The sequence below is a fragment of the Canis lupus genome, chromosome 24, assembly GCF_011100685.1.
Source record: "Canis lupus familiaris isolate Mischka breed German Shepherd chromosome 24, alternate assembly UU_Cfam_GSD_1.0, whole genome shotgun sequence".
NCBI classification, from domain to species: Eukaryota; Metazoa; Chordata; class Mammalia; order Carnivora; family Canidae; genus Canis; species Canis lupus.
In genome coordinates, this window is record NC_049245.1 from 42,065,497 (window position 1) to 42,079,978 (window position 14,482).

Consider the following 14,482-nt stretch of genomic DNA (forward strand, 5'->3'; position numbering starts at 1 on the left):
TTTCTATATGTTTCTTGTCATAGGCTTTAATGGATGTAATAAAGAAGAAAATTGGAAATTAAGTGTTTTAAAACTAGACTGTAAAGATGGCTGTTTATTTTTATAATGAAAACACATCTTTGGATAAACACTTAAATACATAACCCACTGCCAATAAACACTGCCGTTTGGGGGTAGAGAGGAAGCAGGTCAAAACACATACCTGGATTGTTTGGCTCTGGTAGACTTTAATTACATGAAAGCTGAAACTGTAAATGCCTTTTCTTGGTGCTACAAAGACAGACTCCAGGGTGAAAAAATTGCCCACGTTTACTAGGATCTACAAATAAAAATAATAAATAACAGTAAGTGATTACAATATTCTCTTCTGTAAGTAAAAGAAGTTTCCTTCCTTCCTCCTCTCCCTCCATCTGTCTCTTTCTCTCTCTCTCTCTCTTTCTTTCTCTCTCTTTATTTCTTTCACAAGTAGCTTAAGAAACCATAGAGAGTAAAACATTGAGTTCTACTCTTTTCCTCTTTAGTGACTTGGAAACTAGATTTGTGGAATGGAAGATTTTTCTATCTTTTAAGTGGTATAGGAAAAAAAAATAAAGTAACTACTTTGTATTCATGCTTCAATTTCCAGCAAGGCCTGATGGCTCTGGAAACATCTAGGTAACATGGGAGGGCTTATAAATATTAGCTTTTTCTGGAGAGTCAGATAAAAGGCATCTGCCCTGTATTTATATTCCCATCCTCTACGAGCCTTTGCAATGTCCAGAGATGACGTTTCCAAGACAGCCAATCGGCATCCGTGGGCTCTCTGCAGTCATTCCTGGACACATCACACAGAGGCCTGGGCACCCCCTCCACCCTGTGACATAATCCATGACACTGAATAGTGCACAGAGTGATCTGAATACCTGGCCCTCCCCTGAGCCTCCGCCAAGCTTCTCCTAAGATCCATGGCCACTTTTTTCATTCCTCGGCCGTCTAGGCCTTAATTATAGTATTTTGGCCGTGACTCAGCCTTTGCAGGTTGCCAAAAAGTGAAGCACAAAATAAGGACAGACTATGGAATCAGTTGCCTTCTTGTGTTCCTGCCAATGTTATCCATTATCCTCTTATCAATCACCCGTTCTTTATTTAAACTTCAAGGGTCAACAATGAAAAGTAGAAGAAGGCGCTGTTTCCTAAGAAAGCAACAATGCATTCTGTATTCCAAGATGTGCAGCCTGTTTCTACTGGTTATGAAATTAACTCTGAATTTCAATAAGGGACCTCTTAAACCCAATTTGCAAATGTCACGTAAGTCCCTCCCTAGGAGAAGGAGAGTGGGAATGTTTGGGGGTGGGAAGTTGTAAGATAACTGGGGTTTATTTCATGTGTCTCCAAGAAATAAATCTGTAACTGGCATTCAAAAAAAATCGGATGTCTCTATAAGGATACATTTCCACTGTATCGATGGCAATCTGCCACTCTCTCTTCTAAATGCTACATTCGTGCCAGTACTAAGCCTTTTGCATAATTCCCTAAAAACATACTATCACCTCTGAGCAATGCACCAGAATATAGTAACGGGTCGAGTAGATGTATCAGGTTCAACCCTCGACTTAAAATAGACGTATGTGTATGATTTTATTCTGAGATTTCACTTTCTTCCAAATAATCCTCAGATTTCTTTCTCTGACCTGATGATCAATGATCCTTCAACAACCAATCACTAACTATGCAATAATCCCCAGCAGAGATGTTACAAAGATCTTTTTCAAGCACATTGAAAATAATTTCAGGTACTTAGCGGGGGCTTCCCGAATCAGATACAAGTAGCACAATTCATTAGCAATAATGGAAATGTCTGATTAGTGTTGACTACACACAAGGCTGGATGTTGACTCTACATTGTAATTAGAGCATCCAGGCACAGAGAGATTTATAAAACTAAATGTGTCATCTGGTCTCTAAGATGCGTGGCTCCCCAAACAGAAGAACAAATCCTCTCCTCTTCTAATTGACGGAAAGGTCATGGAAAAGAATGCATTGTACACTGCAATGTCCAAAAGGGTCCAACATTTAATTAATGCATTAAAACACAAACCAGGGGTGGTGCTAGACTTTATTTCCATCAAGATGGAAAATACTGCACCAAAACCCCAAAAGGGGCTGCTTAATTCTTTAAAAATTATAGCTTTCAGATAGTAAGCCCCAGAGAAGCATTCTCTGTCTGGCCAGCCGGGGAGCGCATTACTTAGGAACAATTAAGTAAGGAATGGAAATGTCACCTCATCCCTTCGCTGCCACACGCTGCAGTACCACTTAACCTGTGTTCCTACACATGTGGCTTCACATACAACGGTGAACTACACAAGTGACTTTGGAATTTAAAAGACTCTGGGTGCTGTGAGGGCTGAAATTACAACCCCGGAGTCGGGTTTCCAGGTTTGAAGACTCCTTGCTAAAGCTAAGCGGATGCCCCTGGGGCTTCACATCAGCCAAACCCCAGAGCTCCAGGTGGCTATAAAGAAGCCACAGATTGCATCAGGTCCTCCCCACCCCCTACCCGCAGCCCCAAAATCAGTCTTTCCCCGGTAATTTGCAATTCTCTGAAAGGACCCGAGCAGGGGGCCAGGAGCCACTGGCTCCCCAGCGCTTCCCAACGGGAGCTCCTCGCAGCTGCCCGTCCTCTCCCTCCACAACTTTTGTGCAAGTACCACAGAGAGGCTTTCGGCTGCACCGTGTGTGGGGATCCTGGCGGCAGACAGGTGGGCGAGACCTGACCCAGCCTCCGCTGCCCACCCTCTGCGGCCACCTGCCACAGCTCTGCACGGAACGGGGACCCCCAAAGCTCTCTGTCTGGGGAGAAGCTCCTCCACCTGGAGGAAACAGATCATTTATCCCGAGACCGCGAGGGTACCGTGGGAAGTGCCTCGGCGGCACCTTCAGAGGGGCCTCGGGTGGGGTTGGGGGGTTTGGGGGGGCAACTCTGGCCAACAGGCCGGCGAGGTCCAGGGACCAGACTCCCGACAGCTCCTGTGGACCTGTTGCTGTGAAACTCGTCCCGAGCTCTTGTGGCCGGCTCTGCGCTCCCAGCGCCCCAGCAGCCTCCTCCGGAGGCCAGGAGGGAATGCAAGGGGGGCGGGGGGGGGGGGACAGAAGTTTCTGACCCAGATGCATTTGGGAAGGCGAGTGCCCAAATGATACCCCCGCTTAGCCTGACCAACTTAGCCTGGGCGGGCAGCCTGGGTCTGGGCGGCCGGGAGGTCATCCCCCTACCCGCGCGCGCACACACACCACCACCACCACCACCACCACCACCACCACCATCCATGCACACACCCGGTGCCCTGCATCCCTCAGGGGCTGACCTGGTCGAAGTAAATGATGCGCGTCTTGTTGCTCATCTCGGACGGCTCGTGGTTGGTGCTCCGCACCGCCGAGAAGGCGACCTTGGAGTTGGCCGCCCGGACCGAGATGCCCAGAGGGGAGGAAGACGAGCCCTTGGAGTCCGTGGCCGGGTTCGAGTCGCACACCACCAGACACTTGCCCTCCAGCACGATGGGCTCCGTGTCGTTCTGCGCCCAGACGGGCAGCGCGGGCAGGGTGAGGGCCAGCAGCACGGCCGGCACCACGGACAGCGCCCGGGCCCCGGAGCCCATGGTGAGCCGCGTGGGCAGCCGCCGCGGGGCTGGCGCTTCTGCTCGGCCGCCCGCCTCCTCCCCCCCCGGGGCCCGGCGCTCGGCAGCGGCCCGCGGCCAGAAGGACGGCGCTGCGGGAGCGGCGGCGCGCGCGCTTCCCCCGATGCTGTGGTCTGAAGTCAGTCTCGCTCGCGCTCCCTCGCTGGCTCTGTTACCTTTGTCCTTTACTTAGGGAGCTCATGCAGAACCCCCTACCCCACCTCGTCCGCCCCAGAATCAGCCCTGCCCGGGGCCCCTGCAGCCACCCCTGTTCCTGGACATCTAAGAGTCCCCAACCCCTCGCGTTCACACCTCCAAGAGGAAGGTGGGGACCGATTCTCACCCCCAAACCCAAGCACCCGCAGGTGGACGGCGGAGCAGGGAAAACAAAGGAGACTCCAAAGGAAAGCCTCGGGAGTGGCGGGCGGGTGGGTGCCGAGCGGTGCGGATGTCGGTCCCGCGCGCGTCGCGTCGGGCTTGCGGCAGGGACGGATCCGGGAGGCAGAAGGGGGCTCCCGGGCTGAGGAGGACGCGGCGCTGTGCTCTAGCGACTCCCGCTTTCAGAGATGCGCCTCCCGGGCGTGGGCAGGGGGCAGCGGCCAGCCGGGTCCCGGGCGCGGAGAGCCCCAGTCGCGGGATCCGAGCCAGCGCGCAGGGCGGCTGGGCCGCCGGGTCCTCTCCCGCCGCCGCCGCGCGCCCCGAGTCCCTGCGCACAACTTTGTCCCCGCGCAGCCGGGAGGGCGCCAGGCGGGCACACGCGCGCTATTTATAGGGGCGCGGCGTCCGGCCGCCTCGGCCTCGGCCTCGGGCTCGGGCTCGGCCCGCTGGCTCCCGGGAAAGGGGGAGAAGGAGGCGAGCGAGCGAGCCCCGCGAGCGGAGCCAGCGGGCGCCCGCGGCTGCTGTCTGCCGGGGTCCGAGCGCCCCTCCCCGGCCCGGGGAGCGCGCGGCGCGGAGAGTGTGCGCCCGGAGAGACGCGCGCACAGCCCCGCGCACAGCCCCGCGCACCGCCCCGCGCACAGCCCCGCGCCCTCCCGGCTCCGCGCCTGCTCGCCCCTCCTCGGGCTGGGCGGGCGGAGGGGCCGCGGCTCTCCTCGCCCCTCCCCGGCGCGGGACTCGGCCGCCCGGCGCCCCCCGAGCCGAGCGCGGGGCCGTGGAGCCCGGGCGGGGGTGGGGGGGCGCGCTGCCCGGGACCTGGGGGGTCCCGAGCCGGCCCCGAGGAGCCCCGGGGAGCCCCGGCGCCTGGCGAGCTGGGGAGCCTCGGGCCGGACCTGACGCCTTCCGCGCGGGGCCCCTGAGCCTCGGAGGCTGCGGGGGCGCGCGCCTTCCCAGCCCGACCGCGACTGCGCCCCGAGCCAGGCCAGAGAAAGAGTGAGGCAGAGTTAGCACGGCGAGAAGAAGTCCTCGGAAACCATAGCCCTAAAAAAAAAGAAGAAGAAAAAGCAAGCAAGCCAACTCCACTGCTGAGAACACAGCGCCTTTCTCCCCCGCGGTGCGCCACCCTCCCCTCCGGGCCCCCCCACTGCCATCCTGGCCTCTGATTGGCAAGATTTAGCTTCCTCCGGGAGGGAAGGGCTTGGCTGCGTGAACCTGGCCGAGTCCCTTATCCTATCCGTGAGGTCAGGGCTCCACTATGTAAGGTGCTGTTCTGTGATGCTTTGGGGTCAGGTCGCTCCCTTCCCAAATTCCTTTTAGACTCCCAGCTGACAAAGGACGGGCACCGCATCTTGCATCAAAACAGCCTCCCCATCAGCCATTCTTTTTTTTTTTTTAATTTTTATTTATTTATGATAGTCACAGAGAGAGAGAGAGAGAGAGAGGCAGAGACATAGGCAGAGGGAGAAGCAGCCTCCATGCACCAGGAGCCCGACGTGGGATTCGATCCCGGGTCTCCAGGATCGCGCCCTGGGCCAAAGGCAGGAGCTAAACCGCTGCGCCACCCAGGGATCCCCCCCATCAGCCATTCTTGACTAATCATTCATCAAAGGGATGTCTGGTGAACAATGTCCCCCACATAGACGGCTCCCCCTCATTCCTTCCTCCTTAACATGGATCCAAGCCTCTCCCCCCTACAGAAGCCAGACCTGCATCTCCAGCCTCTTCCCCTCAGAAGGTCCGTCAGGAGGGCTGAATGTTGAGCCATAAGCACCACACAACGGCACTTCCAGTTGTTATAATTGGGAATACTTCCACTGCTTGGTATTTCCCTGGCTCCCGGCTTCCCTATTATCCTGCAACTAAAAAGTCGATGCCTGGAGCCAGTGGGGCCCCCAGATGCTGCTGCCACTGGGACCAGTATCAGTTCTGACCGGCAGGTGCTCCTGCTGTGTGCTCTTTGTCATCATGTTGAATGTCACCAATCTAAGCTACAACCCAAAAGGCCTTTTGAAGATGGCCACCATTTCCCCCAAGCACTGATGTCACACCCTGAGTAACTCTGTTGGTGACTGAATTGGTAAATACCCCATAAGCTATCTTCCCCACCAACCCCAATCTGCTCTCTGCATCTTTTCCTTCTCTGGGAATCTTCCCTCCTGCAAGAACTCAGATTTAAAGTAACCTTTTGCCCCCCCTTCCTCTTCTCCTCACCAAAGTATTTATGCCACAGCCCCCAAATCTAGCAGACAGACCAGATTAAGGACTCAATAATCGATTATGGAATGACTGGATGCTTCCAGGTAGAGCAGAATTACCCTTCATCTACCTAATAGTATTAAGCTGGTATATAAATGAATCTCTTTCAGTAAAATTCAAATTCTAAGCCTCCTAGGTAACCAGAGATGAAAATCTTGGTTTTTCTATAAAAGAGGCTCCCTATTCAGGATGCTGTGAAGAGGAGGAACACTGCATTTCCTGTTGACTCTTCCTAAGAGAAGTGATCTGGGGTTGTGAATCATAGGGTCTTGTCTCTTTTGCCACCACAGCTGATTGAACAGGGGTAGCCTGTGGGTTTCAGGGCTGTCAAGCCATGTGACACCAGAAACCCATGACTTGTACCTCCTGACTGAGCAGATGAATTGGGGCCTGACAGATTTTCTCTCTTTGGGATCTGAATGAGATATTGAGATGGCTTCCAGTAAGCACTGTGTCCTTTAGAGGAGAGGTCTGTAGTCTCCTGAACGGGCTATGGAAGGGCCACATGCTGGAAGAAACATGGTGGAAGGAACAGAAGGCCTGACCATATTTACAGATAGAAGCCAGTTCTGGATATTGCACACTTCTGAGACATGGAGGGTGTGGGGGAGTGAACAGTGAATGTCCAGTCCTGATTCCCACTCACGAGAAGCCCAGCAACCCTTCCATCTAACTTTAGGTTCCTCGAGAACCACCTGTGTCCTTGCAATAAAACCCATTTCGCTTGAGCTCATTTCATTAGCCTACTCTTGTTCCTCACTATCCCAAATCCTCACTAGAACAACATCCCAGAAATCATATCACAGCCGGCCATGCGTCTCCTGCCAAAAGACATTAACGAGCCCAATCCCCTGCCTATGGGAAATGTTGTCCTAACATTTGAGGAAAGGAAGCATCACCTGCTCCTCACCCTCGCCTCCAGTCCCACATCCCCAAGAGAAAAGAAGCAGAATCGAGTCCAAGTCCAGCAAGAGCACAGATCTTTTTCTTTCTTTTCCTTTTTTTTTTTTTTTCAGTTGGAAACAAGACTATTAGAAAACCTAGTTGTGTTTCAAATATTTCCCCGTTCTGAGATTTCCAGATTGTACTTGATGCCTGGAAATTTTGTTCCTAGACTCTTAATGATTTCATTTCTCTGCAGTTGGGCTCAACTCGAGGTACATTGGTAAATTACATTAGAATCGGAACTGGTCTTGCATAGGAAAGACTACTCCTGAGGTCAGTAAATTCCATGACTGATTGTCTAATCATCCCCTAGAGAAACCAAGTTCCAAGCCAGCCCAAGACAGTAAGGACCATGAGCGATTTTCTGTTTTGGAAGAAAATGTCTCACAGAAGGCAAAAGCAGACCCAGGGTCTTCACCTGGAAGGACCTCATCTGAAAAATAACCCCATGGTTGAATGCAAGAAGACTCTGTGCATCATGTAGCACCCCCAGCACCCCCAGCTCAGTCACCCCACAGGTGGAAAATCTAGAGAAAGAGAGAGAGAAAGAGAGAGAGAGAGAGAGAGAGAGAGCAGTGGGAGAGACTCACATCATCATCAGACTAAGGTCCACTGGGACATTTAGCTACCCTTGGCTCCCTACAGTGATAGGTATCAGCCCAAGCACGATTCGTCAAGGGAGACTAAGTAGCTTGAGGATAAAAAGGCTCTGTGAATAACCTATACGATGTGAATCCTGAAAGTTGCAGAGCAGTGTTGAGTCAATCCTCAGGACTCCCTCTGGAGACAGCCAGACTACTGACTTGCTTTGTATGAAGAGGGTGTTCTGGGGGAAAGTAGATGAGTGGTTTAAAATCATTTCTAATTGACTTTACAATTTGAAAATGGTTTAAGACACTTCATCTCTGCAGTCCCCTCCAATCACCACACTGGACAAGGTCTGAGGTTAACGTGGCGGCAAGCAGGCAGGCTTCTGGGTTGCAGTCACAGACAGATTCCAATGCCTCTCCTCAGCCCTCCCATAATACCCTGTGCTGGTGCCATTCATTATGTTTTTCACAATTTTCTGAGTTGTTGATTTATTTGTCCTGTTTTCCATGCATGAGCAACTCCTTGGGAGCCCAGGATTTAGCAGAGAGCCAGTAAGTGGGGATGGGGGAGGAGTTTACTGAAAAAGTAACTTATCATTGCCCTTATTTCTCAGAGAGGAAATAATCTATCATTTACTCTCTCTGCTACAGGTATGATAGGGAAAGTAAAATTCTTTCTAAAATTTTGAGGGGCTCAAAATGTTCAGTCCACCCGTAGTTACTAAGAATAGAAAGCCAATGAAGCACAAAGGGGGTTTATTGGAAGGACCCTCACAGAGTCCAAGGGCAGAACAGAGCTTTGGGAATGGAATGAAGCCTTGTAGATAGCCCAAAACATTGCCTGCCTGCCCCCCTCTCTCTCTGGTTTGTCTCTCTCCCTCCCCTCTCCTTCTCTCTCTATCCCGTCCCTCTCCATCTCTCTATTCCTATCTTTCTCTCCCTCTCCTTGACACAACTGTGTTATTCCTTTTGTTCACTGCAATCTAGCTTCCTCTGAAGCCTACATGATGGACAATGGCAACTAATAACTCCCAACTTTACACACAGCAGATCCATCCACCCAGAGGACACCCCAGAAACCCAGGGAAGACTCACTGCCCCATCTGATGTCAAACGCCCATCCCCTTGGCCAGAGAAGCAGAACTGGACAGCACACAACTGACTCCCAGCAAGCAGGTGTGCTGCAGGAGCAGGGTCACGGGGAGAGGACCAGCCTTACAGGAGTGGTGCAAGTAGTATGTAGTGGCATGGAAAAGAAAAGATACGCATTCTGTACTGTGCGATCCCACACTGATGGTCTCTAAGTCCGTACAGATACAGATATGCTTGAATAAGCAGAGGGGGAAATATGAAAAGCTGGGCAGCAAACTGTTGGCTTTCAAGAAACGGACAGGAGGAAAGAAAGTCCCTTATTAACTTGGCTCAGATGTCTACTACTGGAATGGCCACAGCAAACATATAGGATAGGGGGGTTTGCATTTAAAATATATTTTTAAATTTTTTTAAACTTAATTCAAGTTTGGAGAGAAAAGGAGCTAACATGCTTTCTCATATGCGGGATTGGCTGAACAGCAATTTTCTTTATTTTGTTATATTGATCCAACTCTAAGAAATCATTCACTCAACGTCTAGAAAAATGTTCAATAAGCCTCACAGTATACATTTAAGAAAAATAATTACATTGCAACTAATAAAGAAACCTCTGATCACATTTTAGATTCAACTTGGCTCTTTATATAACACGTAGGGGAAGCCCTAGCTCGGCACACAATATGTGCCTGGTCACTGTTAGTCTCCGCTGCACACATAAGGAGGGTCTGAATATAGAGTCCAAATCAATGGGTCCTATTTATAAGAATCTGCCGAGAGGCTTACCATCAATGCAGACTCTCTGTTGCTACTCTGAAATGATGGTTTTTGCCCATGAATTGGGAATATGTTTATGTACTAGCACCCGGGTGACCGTGAAGCAGATGGTACTTTGACTTTGTAGAAGCTGCTGGTGGGGTGCCTCCACTAAGGGTCCATCTGCAGTCCGGCTGATTAGCCTTTTGGTTGAAAACAGGGTATTTAGAATTATCTTCATCTCCTACTAGTTTGATGTCCATGGGGAAAGTTAGAAACCTTCCTTTAGGCAGGAAAAATGCAATCATAAAAATAACATTCAGTTCCTAGCTCCCTGTGGGGGACTGAACAGGGAAATGTATGGAGGGCACCCAGCATAGTATCCGGAACACAAGAGGTGCTTAATTAAAGGAAACGATTATTACCATTAATTTATAGAATCTATTAATGATTAACTGTGAGTGGTGTATTGCGCACCCTGGACCAAGGCCCATCAACTGTTGGCGAGCATTGGCCACATGATGGGTTTGCCCAACTCTGGGCTCAAGCTTTTAAGTGACACTAAGGCACCAGGCAGGCTTGTGAGTCCCCTACAAGGGACAAAGAGCTCGATTTTCTTTTTCTTTCTTTCTTCCTCATTCTCTTAAGCATTGGGTCTCATCACTCAGAGTATCTAAAAGAAGCATTTAACACAAATAGATTCTCCAAAGTGAAAATTACGCGGAGAGTCAAGAACAGCTGGCCAGAAACAGTCATTACAGCAACAGGAGATTCAGAAAAACATTGCAGTTGTCAAATGCCCAGGTGTCCTCATAGCCGGACAGAGGTATCTTAAGGAGTTGGTGTCCCAACTAGTTATTTGGCAACTGGAGGGTCCTAGACACTTTTAACTGTCCTGGGTTTAACAGTATGCATTGCAGGGAAGAAAGAGAGAAAGAGTTTCATTCCAAGAGGTGACTCTCCTCACCACTGACTGCATGCTGTGGGCACCTGCCAGAGAGTGAGGGGGACACCCGTATCTGCGGAGGTGGCTTCCTCTCTGTCACCAGCCTCTTGTACTACTGAGCATGATTCTGGTGTTTATGGAGAAGTATTTTCCCCCACCACTGCCACTAAAAGCCAGCCAACCACTTTATCTGATGCTCAGCTGAAGGAACAGCAACCTGTTTCCACTCTGAAGGAAAAGCTGGCTGTGGTGGCTCCCTGAGAGCTAGTGCTCAGACACCATGGTGAGAATTCTCAAGAGTGTTTGAGCAGTTTCTCCTTGTGCACTAACTTTAGAATCTAATCCTCGAATGTAATGCAGCTCCATTGGTTTTTCTCTTTTGTTTAGGGGAACCTCATGTGTTGATAACGCCTCACAATTAATTGCCACGACTCATCCGAGCGAGAGATAGATCTTACAGCCCCCACTTCACAGATGGGGAAATAGCAGGTCTGAGTGGTTACTGCCAGAGGGCGCTCTGCTAGTCAGCGAAAGTTCTGGATTTGATCGCAGGACACCTGCTGTCATGCCCAAAGCTCTTTCCCCTACAGCATACAGCATAGAAAGGTTGAAACAAAAATGCAAGGGGCTTCTAGTAGGTTCAGAACTATTTTTCTGCCAGTTGAATAACACCGAATTCAGAAGAGAAATTGCTTGTGTTCCTAGAATTATTATTATCAGTAGAGGGCATGTGGGAGTGAAACTTATGGCAGAAGAAGAAGATAGGTTTCAAATCACAGAATATTTAATAAAAGCTACTGACCATAAACTCACGGTGGAGAAGCTACATGTGCATGTGCACACACACACACACACACACACATGCACACATGTACAGTAAATATATTAAATAAATATGTATTACATATTATAGATGTAATTAAATAAGTGGTTAGATCATTTTATGACCTTCTCAGAAGCTTCTTGTGCTTTTCATTTAGAGTGCTTACCGGAGTGGCAGTTTGAGACTCGTGGGTCTTGTTATGTGACTCAGAGTATCTACGACACTGGAAGTTCCATGAAGGCAGAGGTGGGCTGCCTTTTCCTGGTCATAATCGATGCCCCAGAACAGTGCCTGGCACATAGCACAGGGGATGTTAGATGTTCGCTGAAGTTCATGAATCAAGTGGTATGGCAAAGATTCTGACTTTGGCTACCTTCTCGGAGTGTACTTCCAATTAGAACACCAGATAGTTGCAAAAATTAACGTTTTTCCCTCTAATTCTCACTAATTATTTATGATGTGTAAGAAGCCATCCTTCCGTACTTGGAATTTAATATGTTTCTGGGAAAAGAACTGTTAAGTTGCCTTTCCTTTGCTGGACGCCCATTTGCACAGCTGTTCCTTATTTTCCACTCCTCCAGCTGGTGTATGAGTATCTTACTTCTGGCCACGCTACCAGCTCAGCCTCTTTCTCATCTCTCCTGGTGGGGGGTGGGGGGAGTTGCAAATACCTCCTTTGCTAGGTTGTGGCCTCAGTGAAGCAAAATCTGCCCTGCTCTGTCCCTTGCCTGCTAATTGGGTACCTGCAGGATTCCAGGAACAACTCCAAGGTGATGGGCTACGGCTTCTGAATCCACTGGCTTCTGGCTGTTTCAGCTGGCTGCGAGCATCCCGAATGACAAACAGTACACCAACTAACTTGACTTTCTTGGCCATCTGTCTGTTGGCTAAATAACTACCTCTTGGATAGACCAACTCATCACTTAGGCAGCTGGTGTTTTGGCGATTGACTGAGCTGGATCCAATATTTCCTGACCACAAAAGAAAAAAAAAAAAAAAGAATTTCGCAGAGCTTTACATGGGCTTTGTAGAGTCTTTATAAAGCAAAAATAGATAAGAAAAGCCAAATGAGTAAGGAAATAGATGGGCTGTGCTTTAGAGCAAAGCTTTTGAAGGCATGAGTCACTTTAAATTTCACCCCTTTGTGGCTGTATTTTATTCTCTTTCCCTTTGCCTTTCCCCGTTTCCTCTGAATTTCTTCTTTTCTAACCATCTTCCTATCATATTTTTTCCTGAAGTTCCTAGTTTTATACTCCCTTCAACCAATATTTAATTAGGGCTTGGTGTGTACTAGGTGAGAGTGGCAAGCCTAAGCATCTTCAGGGGCTGTGGCAGGCACATGCTCTTCTCCTTGGTTGCCTAGTATCAGAAACCCCTCCCCACATCTAGAGCTTCTTCCTCCTTTCTGAAACAGAGCCCGTCTCCTACCACAGAACCCGAACATGCCAGGAACTTATTTTCCAGCTTCTCTTGCAGCTAGGGTGCAAGTGTGTGATGCACATGCTACAAATCAGACACACCTGCCCCAGACATTGAATTAGAAGCTGTGAAAGGGAGCAGGGACCTCTCAGAACCCCTTCTAGGCAAAGCAACAGCAGAGGCAAAAGCTCTGGGGCAGAAACCAGCATCCTGTATCCACAGCAGGTGATAACATGAGCAGCAGGCTGTGGGGTCTATGGTCAGGAGCCCCCAACTTGTCTGGTGGTCACAGTTCTGCAGCAGGAGCCAGGCCAAGGTGTCACTCCTGCCCACATCACCTCCAACCCGCCTCTCCAGTTCCTCTAACCAAGGAGCCACTGAAGATATTTTAATAAATTCAAAGTCAGCCTTGGTGGCTTGAAAATAAGAGTCCAGCTGGATCCTGGATACTGAAACTAATCAGGGGCCATAAGCAGGTGACCCAGAAGGAGATAACTGTAAAAAGCCAGGGTACCTATGCTGCATCTCCAGGAGGCAGCCTCTAGTAAACCTCATACAAGATAAACCTAGCAATGATTTTTCAACAGAAAGATGAAATCAGATACTTTGGTGAAACCCTCACTTTTAGATACTAACAGCTAGTTCAAAAATGTTTGTGAGCTACCCAAAACATGGCTATGAGCTTCATAGAGCTCCAGGATTGACAGTTTGTTACCTCCTTACTTTTAACTTTTTACTTCTAAGGAATATTTAGAAAACCTCTAACAGAAGGCTTCCTGTTTCCCCTCTGAGCTCTACATTCTACAGGAACTCAGTTAAGTCACGGATTTATGTAAAACATTGTTTAAGGACTAGGATGCACATGTGAATGGGTATAGTATATGCTAATGTCAAATGACCACAAATCTCACACTGTCCCGATCCAAGCCACCAGACATTCAAAGTGTTTGAATCGCGTAAAATTTGCAGCCTTGGATACTGCCCTCTGTCTCAGAGAGAAGCATCCAAATTATCTTCTGATGTCCCTGCTGCCGTAACTGGGTGCCTTGGTCTCAGCTTAGCCACAGGCTCTGTTCAGTGCCCCAATCCCAAAAGTCAAGGTCTTAGAGTGGTGCACCTCATTGGTGGGACTTATATCTAAGCATAGCTGCAAAGGAGGCTGGACACATATGTTCCTGGCATTTTCAGCTTCTAGAGTGGGAGGTGATCCTTCCTCTCACCAAGATTCATAAGTTGTGCAATTCCCCAAACAGAGGGGTTCCGATGTTGGTGGCCAAAACTATCTGACAAGCCTGATTCTTCATTTGCCCCATTTATCAGCATAGGAAGAATCAGACAATAGTCACCAAAACATGGACTATGGTTTCTGAAAAATTAAAGTGAAATTATATATTGCATTCTGAAAATACTCTTGGTTTAATTTGCTCTTTAAGATTTTATACTTTGTCCCCTGCTGCAGTTGTACTCACCAGCGTTCCCCAAAGTAGGATCTTTATCAGAATAACCAAGAAAGCATTAAAAATGCTACAGATTCACAGGCACCTGGCTGGCTCAGTCAATAGAGTGTGTGACTCCTGATTGTAAGTTCAAACCCCACCCCACATTGTATGTGGAGACTACTTAAAAATAA

The 14,482-nt window shown here is 49.3% G+C and overlaps 1 protein-coding gene across 2 annotated transcripts in view; it reads right to left on the reverse strand.

Moving 5' to 3' along the window:
* The window catches only part of CBLN4 (cerebellin 4 precursor), a 61,950-nt gene extending 57,621 nt beyond the window's left edge, over positions 1 to 4,329 (reverse strand). The window contains exons 1-2 of one of the 2 annotated variants that reach the window (XM_038572634.1): positions 3,345 to 4,329; positions 203 to 319 (exon numbers count right to left, since the gene is read on the reverse strand). In XM_038572634.1, the coding sequence (XP_038428562.1) occupies positions 203 to 319; positions 3,345 to 3,635 (408 nt within the window). In that variant the 5' untranslated portion in view covers positions 3,636 to 4,329. The remainder of the gene's footprint in view (positions 1 to 202; positions 320 to 3,344) is intronic. The other variant, XM_038572635.1, reaches the window with a different exon arrangement.
* Between the last annotated feature and the right edge of the window lie 10,153 nt (positions 4,330 to 14,482).